This window comes from Corella eumyota, chromosome 7 (genome assembly GCF_963082875.1).
Source record: "Corella eumyota chromosome 7, kaCorEumy4.1, whole genome shotgun sequence".
Lineage (NCBI taxonomy): Eukaryota > Metazoa > Chordata > Ascidiacea > Phlebobranchia > Corellidae > Corella > Corella eumyota.
The window spans coordinates 11,727,066-11,743,897 of NC_137496.1; the positions used below are offsets into that span (position 1 = coordinate 11,727,066).

Genomic DNA, 16,832 nt, shown 5'->3' on the forward strand with positions numbered 1-16,832 from the left:
GTGGAGAGGCCGACTTTTTGACCTAAACACAGAGTAACATTTGGTACTTCTACCTAATCTTGATTTGACTTTAAAGGTTTTGATATTATTGAATATATTTGCTTGATAATTAATCTGTTAATTTAAATAAATTAACAACAAGTTTATGTTGTCTACTTGTTTTATTTACAAATATTTTTATTAATTATTACAAACATATTATAATTGTAACAATTATGTTCGTAATTAACCTAATTAACTTAAAACAGACAAATGCTTTTGACTTTGGACATGAAAAAAGTAAAAATATGGGCACAAGATTCGAAAACTTCAGTTGAATAATATAAGGTACAACATTTTTAATAAACAATTAAAATTTTATGTAGTAGCATAATAAAAAATAATTGAACTTGTGTAAAAATGCTATAAAACTTTATAATAAAAAATAATTGAACTCGTGTAAAAATGCTATAAAACTTATTAAATAGTATAAAACCTAAAATGCATTATAAAACTTTAATATGTTATAAAATTAAAATTTACAGAATTTTATTAAAAAATTTAATTAAAATCACACAAAATATTTATTATTAATTATAATTCTAAAAGTATTTAATAGTTTATAAGTTAAATAATTAATCAGATAGTCAAATATTGGTAATTAACAAATAAGAAATCAAATTATTTGGCAAATAGAAATATGTGATTACTAGCAAGATAAAAGCTCCATGCGAAGACTGGGAGCACTACCAAACCATGTTTGTGGATACAATCGAACATAGCGAGCACTTATAGGTTGAGGAAAGTTGTTCAACTTGTAACCCCTATTATCATTACCAACAAATACCTTAATAAAGAGTTACGTTTAATATACTAGGTTTGATTTTATAACCATCAAAATATTGAACGATCTTTTTGTATAACTGTTTGTGATTTTTTACCAGCTTATAGGAAAACTTAATTAAAACAGTGAGGTAAATATTCACCACATATTAAATTTAACGTGATAAAATCCAAGTAACTTTTATTTAAAATATTAATCACTAAAATTTAACTTTTAAACTTTATTGATGTCGCGTTGTTCATCGCTTTCTATTTAACTTAACGTTAAAAACGCCGAATAATAAAATTAAGGAATTATCTATGACATCACAAAATGATTAGAATAGTGATTGTTTAAACAATGGTTTGTATAACTTGGTTATTGTCATCCAGCTCATAGAGATACTAATATATACACTAGAGTAGGTGTTGCTAGGCAGTTGTTCACTGCAAATTGTCGCAAATTAAAGCCCGATTTGCCATACTGGCCAGAGTTGCCATTTGCAATTTTTGAACAATTTACTTATTATTTTTATGTTAAAATTTAAAAATTATCTAGCAAAGTTAATACAAAAATTCCAAAAAAATGTATAAAATAGCACTATACAAGTAAAACACTTCGATTCTTACAAATAGTTATTAAACAGTCAACCTCTATGGCACAGGTTTGCAAGACCACTTTAAAATAATAAAAAATCAAGAAAATTCGCTTTTTAATAAAAAGATAACATTTTTTTATTGATCAATGATTTAAATAGATTAAATTAAACGTAAAAAAATGTTTATTTTAGTTTCCTAAAAACAATCTAAAAGTTTAAGTTTTGCTTTGGCAACTCTGGCGAGTATGGCAAATCGGTCTTCAATTTGCGACACAAAATGGGTGCGAAGCCCACTCTAGTGTATATATTAGTATCTCTATGATCCAGCTTGTAAACAACAAACACCGCTTAAAAGTTTTAGAAAATACCAATAAAACATTTTTAATAAAATAACTTTTTTTAAAATTAAACAATTAAATTATAAACTTTAAATCTAATTTATTTTCCTTTTAAATGTAAGCTTACCAGATCATTTCCATTATTTTGGATGAACTGCATATCTGATGTACTGGACCCATAAGATATCTTAAAGCTGGTGACCCAACCAGAAAAATAGTAACTTCCTTGTGTCACAACTCCTGTCACTAGAGTTGATGTCTTGAGTTCAATTTGGATCCATTCCCCAACCACCCCTATTAATTAAAATAATGTTAATGTTTATTTTCCACTAATTACAAAAGTTGTGAAACTTTATTATAAGATAGAAAATAATTCCAACAACTCACTTTGTTTAGGCCACCAACCATAGGTATGAGCATCCAACCTTGCATTATGTGGTAAGAAGTTGCTGTTATAATAAGAACTAGCTGTGATGTCACTATCTGGTATTCTCCCATCTTTTAACCCAAGCCCACATGCACTAACTAAAATTTTTATAAAATTTGGATTAGATTCGTAATTAAAATTTCAATTAATTAAATTAATTAATATAATAATATGCAGTTTTTTTAAGCATATTAAGTTTGGCTGTCGTCTTAAATTTATATCTTTAAGGTTAACCTCATTCCTTTCTCAGTAGTAAAAATTATAAAATTCAATATTACGAAAATGTTTAAAAGCATTACATTGTCGGGTTACCGGGGTTATGACGTCATTTCCGCCCAAAAGCTTTTATCTTATACCTGTAACTTCCGCTAATGGTTGTTTCACATTTTAGGCATTGTTATTGGTTTTATTTTTTCCTTATTCTTTAAACACCTTAACGTAACGTGCTGATGACGTCATTGAATCGAGTCGTGACCTCAATCAAAAATAAAACGCTTTGCACATGCAGGGTGCTCCGCCTTTTGTTACTTTACGTGGTTATTTAGATATATATAACTTAAAAAATAAAACTCTGTGTATATATTTGTCTACGTGTTTTTCTACATAAAAACAGAAGTGAGAAGTGAGATAATTGTGGTATACCATGCTCAAGGTCTTGGGTTCGATCCCCAGTGATCTCATGCTGTAGCACACTTGAGTAAGTCGCTATAAACGATACGAACACCTGCTGACCCCACACTTAATCAGCAGCTTAAATATTAGGCAATTATAATCTATAATATCCCAAACTGTCACGGGCAACTCGAGACTGGGTCGGGGTAACTGATGTTATGGGTCGCGTAAAAAAAAGAAAAAAAATTTAAACTCTGCCAAGCGAACTTTAAATGCTTTTGTTACTCATAAAACTCAAATTTCATAAAAAACATTGTTCTTGTTATTAAAAACTACTTTACATCGCGCTTTTATTCGGTCCCGTAAAAAGTTATTTTTTATTAGTCAGCGCAGCGGAACAGTTGGTATTTTTCGACTTACAATTTTTCATTAAAAGTTAGAGTATCCGGTATTAAAACAAGCTGAATAGACTGAAAAAAGTAATTTTTTTAACTTGTCCAGACTTATATAAACTTGCCCAGACATCCAATTTTATAACATGCTGAAAAGTCTATAAAAAAATCAATAAAAATCTCTTACGTTCGGAAAACGATAAAATCGGTAATAAAAAATTCAGGAATTTTAATCAAATTTCTGGACCGTTTTTTCATGTTTGAAAAGTTTATTTTTTAATGATTATGTATTACTTTTTCTTTATATACGAGATTCTAACAGTAAGCTGATAATATGAACTCAGTTTTAACAAATGTAAAGTAACCAAAATACTTTTTAATTGGGGGAGAATTTTTTCTAACTCCGACACGACCTTCCCATCGCAAGAACACTCTCCGGTGGGGCCAATTTCACCCCTTACACCTTGTTCACCCTTCGCTCCAGCTGGGCCAAGCTTTCCTGGTCTTCCTTGGGTTGATCTTAGCTCCCTAAAAGCGGGACTATCGGGGCTTGCATTAAAACAAACTTGGTTGTTATGGGATCCAGCTAAGCATACCCAGAAGCAGAAACACAAAATTAAAACGATTTTTAAACTCATTATAACAAGTCTTAAATTCGAATTGTTTTATTCTAAACATAGTTAAAATAAACTTAACAAGGTAGATTTAATTATGTGATAATTTTTATCACAAATAATTTAAATTTGATAGATTTTTTTAAACAAAAATTGTAATAACTAAATATTCTTATTTTTAACTTTAAAAATTAAAAAAAATATTAAATTAAATTTTGTTTTAGTTTATAAACTTGAATGCTAAAAATCATTTAAATTATTTTATTTGTCTTAACTACTTCAACCTAGCAATCAATATGCCATTCCAGCAAAAGAATATTCGTTTATAAATGTTCAAATTTTTGGAAAAAGGCATTCTGCAAATATAAAAGAATTTATCAAAAGTTACTTTCAGCCTTTATAGTTATGTTTATGAGTTTTTGTTTACAAAAGAGGTAGGGTATATTAACATAGGTGATACTTCAATTCTTTAATTTAATCTCAAAAGTGTGCGTGTAAATAAATTTTGTTTTTTCGATGTTAGCTGACTTCAAAAATTGTGCTTTGTTCTGTTGGTTTTGAACCAGGGTTTTGCCAAACTTGATTCGACGCCATTGCACGGGAACTTAGAGGGCCTTGGCACGAAGACTGTTAAGCAGTGAATCGGATATTTTGAGGCTACATTTGTGGTAAAGTGAGATTTGGATAATACTTACCAAAAGTTCTATGTTTGTAGTTAAAAAACATCAAAAGATTGGCACGTATATTAATTGATTCGTTTTTATTTATTGTAAAATTTTCAATTGTTTTCTTGCAGAATACTTCGGCTTAAGCAATATATTAAAAAATTAATTTTTTATTCAAAATTTTTTCATTATTTTTTCGCCGCGAGATGGCACAACATTTCAATGACGTAATAATTTATATAGTACTTTTATGGAAAGTATTTTTTTTTAAAGAACAATTTTCTTTTATGTATTAAATGCAAGAGTTTACATCAATATTTTTTAATTAAAGATCTCAGTATAAAATCAAGTCAATTTATTTGCTAATTTTTATTTTAATATAGATGTTAGAGATTGTCGATTTTAAAGATTTATTAAAACACATTTTGAGTTGTTTTATTACGCTACAGAAAACAAATTTACCTTTTTACATCTAAAATATTTCAACAAAAGCACAGGTGGTAATTATGTCGTTTAATTTGACGCCGGTTATGTTGGAAATTCACGCCATGAGATTTTCTCTATAATGCAAAATTGACACGAGGAAATTACGAAAAAGGTTAAGTATTAGCGCATGCGCAGTTGCGCTTTTCGGTACTTAGCTTCTTTGTTGAAATTTTTCGTTCAGTTAAGAAAGGCCGTAAAGACTGAACGGACATTTTTCTTATTCCTTTTATGAGTTAAAAGTGTTTAAAGAATAGAATGTATAGCAGTAAAGTTTGTGTAAATATATTTTTTAGATTCAGTTGTAATTTTTAAAGGAGTTAAGTCTAAAACGAACAGTCTAAGCAGTTTAAAATTTAAAATAAAAATCGTTTGTATTTCAATTTTTAAAATAGCAAAAATAGAGTTAATTATAAATAGTTTTAAATTAGATAATTAATATTTATAATGGAGGTAGCAGCTACTTCTCAAAATGGGCACCATAAACAACATAAGGTTAGTAGAATTTAAACATTTTGTTTTATAAAATTTAACAATTTGCTTTTAATATTTTGAGTAGTGCTTATTTACGGAATGCAAGAAGTTGCCGGGTGCGGGAAAAACTGATGTGACGTTAACAAAAAATAAAAAAAGGACAGAATTTTAATACCGGGAATTTTTATACCTTTTTCTTATCTTTTTCCCTTTAAAGTCAATTCCACATCATCCCTCAGCCCTTTATATAAGTACAACATTCATCCCACAGTGAAGTACAAAAATGCTGGTTCGTCCTGCATTCTGCAAATTTTTGTTAATGTTTACATACGGCCGGTCCCACACTATCCCACATTTTAGTATTGCCCATATTAAACCGGGAGTATTACTATCATTCTCCACTCACATCCATACGGTCTCGCACTATCCCGCATCCTGTACTTTAGTATTGACTGATTGTCCAATATTTTGGCCACTTAATAAGAAATATTTTTCCACTTGTTTTAGAGTGACAAGCACAAGAAGCACAAGAAGAAATATGCATTGGGAGCTGATGGAAAACCTTTAATTGGAGCAGATGGCCATCGAATTAGAATCAAGGAAGTTAAACACGAAGTCGGAGAGTAAGTTGAAATTTTTTTTAAATATGCGTCGCCCAATGTTAAGAACAGATTTTGTGATAATTATAAGTACCCTCTTATGCTGTAGCGCCCTTTAGTAAGGTGCTATAATTGGTATAAACTCTTGCTGAGCCAGCACTTAAATACTTGGCAATTATAATCTATATTATTCCATAAGGATGGGCTATAATCAAAATTGCTCGGATTCGACGAGCCCGAGTATTTTGTCGCATTACTCGGCCGAGTTCGAGTACTCGGTTATGACATCATTTAAAAGTATGTAACTTTTCTCAAATCTTTCTCGCATAATTTCAAAACTGCAAAATTTGCCAAAAAACACGTATTTATGGATTATAAAGTGTTTAACGTTGGCAAAACTACTTACCTCTGATAGCAATATCATTTTAAGTCCAAACGAAAATGTATAAATGTTGCAAAAGTAACTTTTTCATACATTGGTCATATTTAGTTACAACTCTTATTTAATTTTAAATTTTATTTAAATAGAAGCATTACCAATTAAGTAACTCAAGTTATAGTTTCTATAGGAATTAAGAAAATGTGTTATTACAGCAGTATAAGATTTTATTCAGACATTGCGAGAAAAAATTAGTTTTTATTTTAAACAGTTGTGAGCTTAAGAATAGAGAAATCAAACGGGAAAGCGTTTTTATGAGGTTTTTTAATCTAGCAACAATTCAATTAATTCAATTCCTTAAGTTTTGTCTTCTCTATTTTTCTAGTGCGCCATCAAGAGTAAAAAAAGAAAACATGGACATTGTATCGGTAAGTTTGTTGCTTTATTTTTATATGTTAAAAATTTAACTTTTAACTCTTTGTTTTTATTTAAATCAATCTTAAATGTTGCCCTAATTTAAGTTTACATAATTATATCATAAAAATACCGGCAACATGGTGTAGCGGTCAAAACATTTGTCTTTGTCACATGAGTTCCTGGGTTTGATCCCCACTGCTCTTGTGCTGAATACCCTTAAGTAAGGCAATATGAACGTTACTCAATGTTTAGGTCGTAAAGCCGACTTTCCATGTAAAGGATAAAGAAATATATATACAAAAAAATACATGGTTTAAGCTATTGGTTATAATGCTATTGTAAAACTTGTAAACTATTTTAATTTTCAGCCCAAAAGACAATCGGACACTGACATCACTGAAAAGTAAGTATATTCATGAGTTATTTTCTTGTTTCTTAAATTAAGTTTTTGTTAATAATTTGGTTTTTAGGGTGAAAAATAAAATTAAAAAAGAGAAGCATGGAGAAAAAAGAAAAAACTCTGAAACCAATAACAATGTTAAGGAAAAAAGGGTAAATTTTTGTAGAAAAATGAGAGTTTTAAATGGATCTAGTTTTAATAGGTGTTAACTTTAAAAAATATTTTAAAATTAAATTTTATTATTTTTTAAAGTTTTTTTTTATTGTGTTAATTTTACTCAAAATTTGAATTATTTTGTAGAAGAAGAATATTAAAGAGGAAATTTCTCCAACAAAGGCTAAAGTAAGTTTTGAAATGAAATAATAATTAAGGCAATTTAATATTTTTAATATAATTTGCTTTCAGTTAAAAAACCATCACATGTAAAACAAAAAAAAATTAACTTTTTTTTTACTTTTTTGCTCCTCCAGAAAGTGAAGAAAGAAGAGGAAGTAGAGAAGTGGAAGTGGTGGGAAGAGAAGGAAAAGAATTCAAACTCAGATGCGAGATGGTCATTCCTCCAACACAAGGGTCCCGTGTTCGCACCCCCATATGAACCTCTCCCAAAACATATTCAATTTAAATACGATGGTAAGCATATTAATTGTTTTATATAGGTACGAATTTTATTTGCCCACCCAACAGTCAGAATTTTAATTGTTGTAACATGGTCACAACTAATATTTGCCCATATTAATTTACCCGCACACCACAAACAGCAATTTTATTTATTTTGTAAGCCTATAAATTGGACATACATATATATATTGTCTACTAAGCTTTATAAGTTGTGTATATTTATTATATTAAGGGTATATTTGTAGATTTTTTTTAAATAGATTAGGTGTGTTTTAAATTTATTTTTATACAAATTGCTTTTAACTGAAGTTTTCTTTACTTTTTGTATGTTTTGCTTGGTTTAAGCCTAAAACTTTTAAGTGTTAAAAATTTAAAAAACTAACTTTGTTAACTTTGTGAATTTTTATTTTTAGATTGCAACTTTAATATTTTTTTGCAATTTTCGTTTCGTTGGCGACCCCTTGTTTTAAATTGACTGAATTATATTAAATTTTTAAAATAATTTTTAACCTTTTAGGACAGGTCATGAGGTTATCTCCTGAAGCAGAAGAGGTCATGACCTTTTACGGCAAGATGCTTGATCATGATTACACGACAAAATCTGATTTTAATAAAAACTTTTTCTCAGACTGGAGAAAGGTAAATTGAAAATTTTAACATTATTACATTTTTAAAAATGTTTGTAAGAGCATTGTGTATACTAGTTTTAGCTCACTTTACGATCAGGATTTTACTTGTCATAATATGGTTGCAAGTCTTAACTAATATTTGCTTGTGATAATTTACCTGCACCACAAATGGAAGTTTTATTTAATTTTAAAGATTTATTATTATCATTATATATCATTCATCTAATTTATAGTTTAATTTTGAGCTAGCTAACTGATAATGATAATGATAAAAAGGGGCACTTTTATTCTATAGGCTTTTACTTATAATACTATTATATTCATGTTTTTATTCAACACTGCTTTCTATTAAGTTTTGTGCTAATAATAAACTTGTATTGATAGCATTTATTGTATGCCATTTATAAAGTCATTGAGTTTTTTAAATATTTATTTATCCTCGATGTGGGAAGTTCGAATGTGCAACCTAAACATAGAGTAACATCAGTTACTCTGACCCAGTCTCGAGTTGTCTTTGACATTCTGGGATATTATAGATTATAATTGCTTGATAATTACGCTGCTGATTAAGCATTAATTGTTTGAATTTAAATTACAGACGATGACTAAGGAAGAAAAATCAAAAATAGTTGATTTAGGAAAATGTGATTTCCACGCCGTGAACGATTATTTTAAGATGAAAAGTGAAGAAAGAAAAGCGAGGTCGAAAGAGGAAAAACAAGTAAGTTTTGTTTGTACAAATTGGGTAAATAAGGATTCTAATATCGGCATTTTTACAATTTATTCGAACCAAATTAATCTTCTTTTTAAATGATTTTACAATACTCTGTTTATAAAACTCAGGAAGAGAAAAAGAAGAACGAAGCGCTGATCGCGGAGTACGGGTTTTGTGAGTGGGATGGCCACAAGGAGAAGATCGGCAACTTCCGACTTGAACCTCCGGGTTTGTTCCGAGGAAGAGGGAATCATCCTAAAATGGGGAAGCATAAGAAGAGGATCGTGCCGGAGAGTGTCATCATCAACTGTAGCAAGTAGGTGATCATAAGAAAACTTTTGTAATTTTACATAAAATTTTGTAAAATTAAAATATTTTTAGAAATTCTGTCATCCCAACTCCTCCTCCTGGCCACAAATGGAAAGAAGTTCGTCATGACAACACGGTCACATGGTTGGTGTCATGGACCGAGAACGTTCAAGGTCAAAACAAGTACATCATGTTGAACCCAAGTTCGAGGGTCAAGGGTGAAAAGGATTGGCAGAAGTACGAGACTGCACGAAGGTTAAAGTTGAGTGTGGACAAGATAAGAGAGGATTATATGAGGGATTTAAAGTGCAAGGAGATGATGGTCAGGCAGAGGGCTGTAGCACTTTATTTCATTGATAAGGTAAGAGTGAACGATATATGTTCAGTTTATATGTCCACAAAATAAACAAAACTACTGCTTGTGGTGCATGGGTAAATTATCACAGGCAAATATTAGTTGAGAGTTCGACCATATTACGTCAATTATAATTGTAGGGTGGGCTGTTGAACTTTATAATAAAATCATTTGAAGGAATATATTAATATATGTTTTTTGAAATAGTTAAATCTATAAGGATTTTTTTATTTTAAATTTTTGCTATTTTTTATTGTCTAAGATTTCACATTTAAAAAATTTTTTCCACTAGTTGGCGCTAAGAGCAGGAAATGAGAAAGAAGACGGAGAAGGAGCGGACACGGTTGGTTGCTGCTCGCTCAGGTGTGAACACATCAAATTGCACAAACAACTCGACAACAAAGATTACGTTGTTGAGTTCGACTTCTTGGGAAAGGATTCAATTCGTTATTATAACAAAGTTCCAGTTCTGAAACAGGTAAAAAGTTGTGTTTTATAGTGTGTCACATACTGGTCACGGCACTAGTTTACTGGTTGTGGCATTGGTTTGCAGGTTTTGGCATTAAGTTTACTGGTCGTGGCATCAGTTTTCTGGTCACGGCATTAGTTTACAGGTCCTGGCATTGGTTTACTGGTCGTGGCATCAGTTTTCTGGTTGTGACATTGGTTTCCTGGCATTGGCACTAGCTTACTGGTCATGGCATTGTTTAACTAGCTACAGCACCAGTGTACTTGTCATGACACTAGTTTTCTGGCCACAGCATTATTTGGCAAGAAATAGAATTTAAAGTTGATTTCAGATTTATGGAATTTTTAAGTTTTTTTGTTTTTTGTCAGGTTTTTAAGAATTTGATGTTGTTCACTGAGAACAAAGATGGGGCGGATGATTTGTTCGATCGACTAAATGTGAGTTGTAACTGTTATGTGTACAAACTTTATTTATATTAACTAAAATAGCCGAAAAAGTTTTTTATAAAATTGTTTATAGTCGCTCTACAATAAAGATTTTAATTGTTGTAATATGGTCACAACTTTCAACTTATTTTTGCCCATAATAATTTACCTAATGATCATAAATGGTAGTTTCATTTATGCTGTAGGCCTATTATAATTAGGTTTCAAAATATTTAAATCTAGGTTTCTATTTTTTCTAGACTTCTACATTGAACAAATATCTCACAAGTTTAATGGATGGGTTGACTGCCAAGGTTTTTAGAACTTACAATGCTTCCATCACCCTGCAGAACCAACTTAAAGAACTGACCGATCGTAAGTTTGACTATAAGTCCTAATAATCTTTAAATGCCAATTTTAAACACTTTATATAAGGAACCTAATAGTTCTAAAAAAAATTAAAAAAATTTTTTTTTATTGAAATCTAATATTTTTTTTTATTATGACATCACACAGCTGATGATGAGAATGTGTCGTCAAAGATGTTGTCGTATAATCGGGCGAACAGAGCGGTGGCAGTATTGTGCAACCATCAGAGGGCAGCACCCAAGAACTTTAGTGAACAAATGGGGAGAATGAACGATAAGGTTGGGTTTTGGTTGATTTTAAGTTGCGAGTTTGATTCCCACTGCTTTTTTGTATTTATTTAACCTTGATGTGGAAAAGTCGACTTTACAACCTTAACATAGAGTAACTTTAGTTACCCTGACCCAGTCTCAAATTTACTTTGGCAGTTTGGGATATTATTGATTATAATTGCCCGTTAATTAGGCTGCTGATTGCTTTTGGCAGTGCTACAGCAAAAAAGCAGTGCGGATCGAACTCAGGACTTAATTTTTTTTGTATCGTAATGCATTTATGGCTTAAATTGTCATTTTGTTTTTACATTGTATTCTCTGATATTTTATTTAACCAATTTACTTTAATATTAGATTGAGAAGAAGCAGAATGATATCCTAGATTGCAAGCAAGAGATTAAAAGTGCAAAGTCGGATTACAAACACAATAAAACAGAGGGAAAAAGGAAACAGTACGAAGCGAAAAAGAAGAAGTTGGATCGCTTGCAAGAGCAACTTATCAAACTTGAAGTTTCAGCAACTGACAAGGTCAATTAACATTTGTTTATAATTATGGCTTTTTTTTTATATAGCTATATCTTTATCCTCGATGTGGGAAAGTCGAATGCGCGACCTGAACATAGAGTAACATCAGTTACCCTGACCCAGTCTCGAGTTGCCTTCACAGTTTGCGATATTATTGATTTTAATTGTACGATAATTATGCTGCTGATTAAGTGCTGGCTCAGCAGGGGTTCATACCATTTATAGCGCCTTACTCAAGGGCTCTACAGCATGAGAGCAGTGGGGATTTAACCCACGACCCCATGTGGTGTAGCAAGTGTTCTTATCACTACACCACGCTGCAGGTTCAATACTTTTTATAGCTGAAAAATGGTAACTTTTGTTAGAAGTAAACACACGCAGTATGAAAAGAGGTTTCAGCTTCAACTAATTTGATCTAAATGTACAATAAGTGCTTTATACTTCGTAAACAGCTTTTTAAGCACCTTTTTAAAGGAATTTAAACCTTTAAAGCTTTGACAAAAGGGATCTAAAAGCATAATATTGAAAGCCTTTTCAGATAATTTTATGTTTTTGCCTGCCTAAGAGTGCTTGAACTTGCTCTTAGTGGGATTTAAACTTTAAAGCTTGTGCTCAAGTACTTTTACGACGCTTTAAAATTTTTACATAAAAACAAGTTTACTACGGTAGTATTATGTTAACAACTATATTTCTATGACATCACAGGAGGAAAACAAAGAGATTGCTCTTGGAACCTCAAAGTTAAATTATCTCGACCCACGCATTACAATTGCATGGTAAGTTAATTCAATATTAAAAATTAAAAATTGGTTGGGGCCTTTAAATATATATTTAGTCAATTTTAAACCTACTTAAGGTGCTTAATGTGTTTAAACCGACAGCTTGGTGTAGTGGTCAGACCACTTGGTTTTACTACATAAGGTCCTGGGTTTAATCCCCACTGCTCTTATGCTGAAGTGCCCACAGAAAAGGTGCTATAAACGGTATTTATTCCTGCTGAGCCAGCACTTAATAAGCAGCATAATTATCGGGCAATTATAATCTATAATATCACAAACTGTCGCAGGCAACTCAAGACTGGGTCGGGGTAACTGATGTTACTCTATGTTTATGTCGTTAAGTCGACCTTCTTATATCGAGGATAAATAAATATATAAATAAATCTGATAATAATTTTATAATCTGATTTCCAGGATTAAGAAATACAACATTCCAATTGAGAAAGTCTACAACAAAACTCAACGAGACAAATTTGCTTGGGCCGTCGATATGGCTGACGAAGACTTCGTTTTCTAACTCCAGCAGTAATTTATTCCTTCCAAGCTGCTACCATCCAATCTTGTGACATCATAATAACGTTACAGTATTTTGTTTGTGTGATGTCATTATGGCCTCATTGTCAATGTAACAACTTAGCTGTAAGAGCTATTTTCAGGGGAAAAAGTTGAAAAGTTTTGATTTTTTAATGAATTTTACCGCGTCTAGCATATAGTACTGCTTGGTATTTATCTCAATTTTGTCCAGTTTTTATTTTAACTCGATCTATGGAATGTATTTTCCCTGTAAATATTATTTTATGGTTTTATGTTCAGTTTAATTAGAAACTGTTTTATGTAAATACAACAAACCGGTTGTGAAGTTTGGTTCAAAACTTTTTAAAAATTTATTAAATAAGTGTCTACTATTTTGGGGAGTAAAAGTTACTACCCGTTTTTTGTTTTTATGAATGACCCCTTATGCATTAACCTACTGAACCTCAGTAATAATTTATTACAGAGAGTAGTTAAATATGTAATTTCAACGAGTAAATGCACGACAGAGATTAAAATTAACATCATTTCTAAACCACGAGGTAGCTTGCTGACTGGTGCTCGTAAAATATTGCGATACGTGAATTTTTTAGTCAATATTGTCTAAAAAATTAAACCAGTTTTTAGAAAGCAAACATAAAAACAATTTAAAAATTAATTAAGTTGTTAATTGTCTTTGTAATTTACAATTTTTTAATCAAAATGGAATTAAATATTTATAAATTTTTGATTTAAATTTATTCTCACCTAGATCGCCGATTTTCACGCACCGCAAATTTTTCTATTTGTAGTGGGAACTATTTGGCTGGTGACGTCACCAAGTCGATTGCGCAATTAAGCAGGGTAGTAGTAATGTTTCGTAACACTCGCTTAGGACAAAGTCCTGATGTGGAAATATTGAATATTTATACATATTTAGCAAGCTTGCAAGTATCCTAATACGGCATCTGAGTGACCTATTATTAATATTCGGCAAGGGTCAGTAGGTTGAATACTTAAACAGTTTGGTTCTTGTGTAATTTTTCGTAGATTCGTGTCAAATTACCGCAAGGAAAACCCGTTTTAAATGTCGTGCTGTCATGAACTAGACATAGTTGACAGAATTGACTTAATGTGACGTTAGTTGTGTTAAAAAAACACTGTTTTTTTAAAAAAATATCTGTAAATTCTCTGTTTATTTATTTTAAAAGTTGTTAAGTTTGTTAGTAGCGTTATATAGTTAATTATCGGTCAGTTTGTTCCTCTAATTTTAGTTTTATGTATGCCTGTAGGCTTTTTTGGTCATAAAAGGTGCATTAAACAATAGGTTATAAAAACACAGTCTATTTAAATGTTTTGTTTATTATTAAAACTAGTTATTTTTATTTTCTCATAGGCTTGAGTTTATTAAAAAATGGCCGGAGTATTTGACATTGATATCGACACAGAGGTCGCATCGGATCATGAAGATGAAAAGTTTGAGTTTTGTGACGTCGACGACGATGAGTTCATGAACCAAGATGACCTTGAGAAGATTGACCTTAATGAGGTCATCGTTAACCGTGGCAACGAGAGGATCGGACCCCATTGCTTTGAACTATTAAAAGTTTTAGGAAAAGGGGGCTACGGGAAAGTGTTCCAAGTTCGAAAAGCAACAGAACCCGACGGGGGTAAAATATTCGCGATGAAAGTTTTAAAGAAAGCCTCGATTGTCCGCAACCAAAAAGATACCGCTCACACCAAAGCAGAAAGAAATATCCTAGAAGATGTTAAACACCCTTTCATTGTAGACCTCAAATATGCTTTTCAGACTGGTGGTAAACTTTACTTAATCCTGGAATACCTAAGCGGAGGAGAGTTATTTATGCATTTAGAACGAGAAGGTATTTTCATGGAAGACATGGCTTGCTTTTATCTCGCTGAAATCACAATGGCGTTAGGTCATCTTCACAGTAAGGGAATCATTTACAGAGACCTCAAACCAGAGAATATTTTACTCGATATGGTCGGTCATATTAAACTCACAGACTTTGGGTTATGCAAAGAATCGATTCATGAGGACACAGTGACACACACTTTCTGTGGCACGATTGAGTACATGGCACCAGAGGTTTTAACAAGATCTGGGCACAACAAAGCTGTTGACTGGTGGAGTTTAGGAGCTTTGATGTTTGACATGTTAAACGGAGCTCCTCCTTTCACAGCCGAAAACCGTAAGAAAACAATCGAGAAAGTTTTACGAGGTAAACTCACCCTTCCACCTTACTTAACAGCAGAGGCTAAAGACATCTTAAAGAAATTGCTAAAGAGGCACGCTCAATCCAGGTTAGGAGCATGTAAGGACGACGATAAAGCTGTAAGGAATCATCCTTTCTTTAAACATATTAACTGGGATGACCTGTTGGCACGAAAAGTCGAACCCCCTTTTAAACCCCCACTTCAAAACGAAGAAGATGTCAGTTTGTTTGACACGAAATTCACGAAACAATCCCCCGTCGATAGCCCCGATAATTGTCCACTCTCCGAAAGCGCGAACCAAGTCTTCCAAGGTTTTACCTACGTTGCCCCTTCCGTCCTGGAATCGATCAGCGAACAATTTGTGATGCCCAAGCTACGATCGCCAAGAAAACTTAACGGTGTTCCTCTCAGTCCAATGCGAGTGGATGTCCCGTGGCACTCGGAGACCGTGACACACAACATAAGTGCCACCGAGATGGACTGCACGCCCGTTGTCGTGACAACGGCTCCCACATCAACCTCAACGAAAAGTGCATTCGGTAATTTTACAAACAATCCCGCACGCAGTTTATTCTCAACAGAGAAGAGCCCCCCAATACCCGTGCGTGGGGTTAACGAACTTCAATATAAATCGAGTAAAAGCAAGCAAAAAAAGTCGCTTTTCTTCCATCATTAACTTTGCTTTAGTGACCCAAAAGTCAAAACTGCGTTAATGTGTAAATCGTGGCAGGTGTTTATACCTTTGTATTTATATTAAGGAAGGTCCTTAACTTTTATTTATTACTGTATTTTAGATTGATAACTTAGGCAATTTCTCATATGTACAAACTCTCGCTTGTAAATTATTGATTTTAATTTTTTTTTTCTTTTATGAGGAGCTTTTTCTACTTAATTTATTTCACAGTTTTTAAGTTCATCAAATCAAACTTGGCTTCGATTCTTTTTTATATTTCTCGATGAGAATTTAGTTCTTGATTCTTAAAATAAATTCGCTTTTTTAATAACTTTGTTGTTTTATTCAAAGGTGCCGGAATAATGTCTACAACAACTGTTAAGAATAAACATATTTGTGACATAAACGATCATGCAGTTTTAGTTGATGTTTAAACTATGTTTACGTAAACTTTATGACCTAAACATAGAGTAACATTTGTTACCCCGGCCCATTCCCAAGTTAACTTTGGTAGTTTGGGATATTATAGATTAAAATTATAAGATAATTTTAAGCTGTTGCTAGTTTTTTAGCTTGCCAAGAGTTTGTATCCCCTTAAGCAAAAACACTACGATGTAAGAGTGGTTGGAATTAAACCAAGGACCTCATGTAGTGAAGCCAAAAGTTTTGGCAACTACATTAAACACTTTGTGTACATGATTTATTAGAATAGTAAAAAGGGGAACTAAAAGTTGTACAACATTTGAAAT

The 16,832-nt window shown here is 31.8% G+C and overlaps 3 protein-coding genes across 3 annotated transcripts; 2 read left to right on the plus strand and 1 right to left on the minus strand.

The window, feature by feature from the left end:
- Positions 1–688: 688 nt before the first annotated feature.
- On the minus strand, positions 689–3,807 carry LOC145760364 (lactadherin-like). The gene is made up of 4 exons (XM_082574231.1): positions 3,624–3,807; positions 2,126–2,263; positions 1,866–2,032; positions 689–826 (listed from the first exon to the last, which is right to left on the minus strand). Exons 1-4 carry the CDS (start codon positions 3,805–3,807, stop codon positions 689–691), a joined length of 627 nt encoding a protein of 208 aa, XP_082430357.1.
- Positions 3,808–5,324: 1,517 nt separating this feature from the next.
- On the plus strand, positions 5,325–13,521 carry LOC145760101 (DNA topoisomerase I, mitochondrial-like). Its single transcript, XM_082573969.1, has 18 exons — positions 5,325–5,426; positions 5,913–6,028; positions 6,769–6,811; positions 7,169–7,203; positions 7,271–7,352; positions 7,501–7,542; positions 7,671–7,830; positions 8,336–8,457; positions 9,046–9,168; positions 9,291–9,478; positions 9,544–9,832; positions 10,119–10,304; positions 10,664–10,732; positions 10,981–11,095; positions 11,237–11,367; positions 11,713–11,886; positions 12,589–12,659; positions 13,077–13,521. Exons 1-18 carry the CDS (start codon positions 5,379–5,381, stop codon positions 13,177–13,179), a joined length of 2,097 nt encoding a protein of 698 aa, XP_082430095.1. The 5' UTR covers positions 5,325–5,378; the 3' UTR covers positions 13,180–13,521.
- Positions 13,522–14,045: 524 nt separating this feature from the next.
- Positions 14,046–16,397, plus strand: LOC145758912 (ribosomal protein S6 kinase beta-2-like). Its single transcript, XM_082572605.1, has 2 exons — positions 14,046–14,171; positions 14,569–16,397. The coding sequence occupies exon 2, from the start codon at positions 14,587–14,589 to the stop codon at positions 16,084–16,086; it is 1,500 nt and encodes a 499-aa protein (XP_082428731.1). The 5' UTR covers positions 14,046–14,171; positions 14,569–14,586; the 3' UTR covers positions 16,087–16,397.
- The last annotated feature ends 435 nt before the right edge of the window (positions 16,398–16,832 follow it).

Excerpts from the sequence above, each read along its gene's own strand:
- LOC145760364 (XM_082574231.1), bottom strand. The coding sequence starts at position 3,807 with ATGAGTTTAAAAATCGTTTTAATTTTGTGTTTCTGCTTCTGGGTATGC. Across the intron at positions 2,264-3,623 it reads GGGTGAACAAGGTGTAAGGG|TTAGTGCATGTGGGCTTGGG; the intron begins GTGAAATTGGCC and ends TAAAAATTTTAG. Across the intron at positions 2,033-2,125 it reads TGGTTGGTGGCCTAAACAAA|GGGTGGTTGGGGAATGGATC; the intron begins GTGAGTTGTTGG and ends TTTAATTAATAG.
- LOC145760101 (XM_082573969.1), top strand. The coding sequence starts at position 5,379 with ATGGAGGTAGCAGCTACTTCTCAAAATGGGCACCATAAACAACATAAG. Across the intron at positions 7,831-8,335 it reads TATTCAATTTAAATACGATG|GACAGGTCATGAGGTTATCT; the intron begins GTAAGCATATTA and ends TTAACCTTTTAG. Across the intron at positions 9,169-9,290 it reads GGTCGAAAGAGGAAAAACAA|GAAGAGAAAAAGAAGAACGA; the intron begins GTAAGTTTTGTT and ends TATAAAACTCAG.
- LOC145758912 (XM_082572605.1), top strand. The coding sequence starts at position 14,587 with ATGGCCGGAGTATTTGACATTGATATCGACACAGAGGTCGCATCGGAT.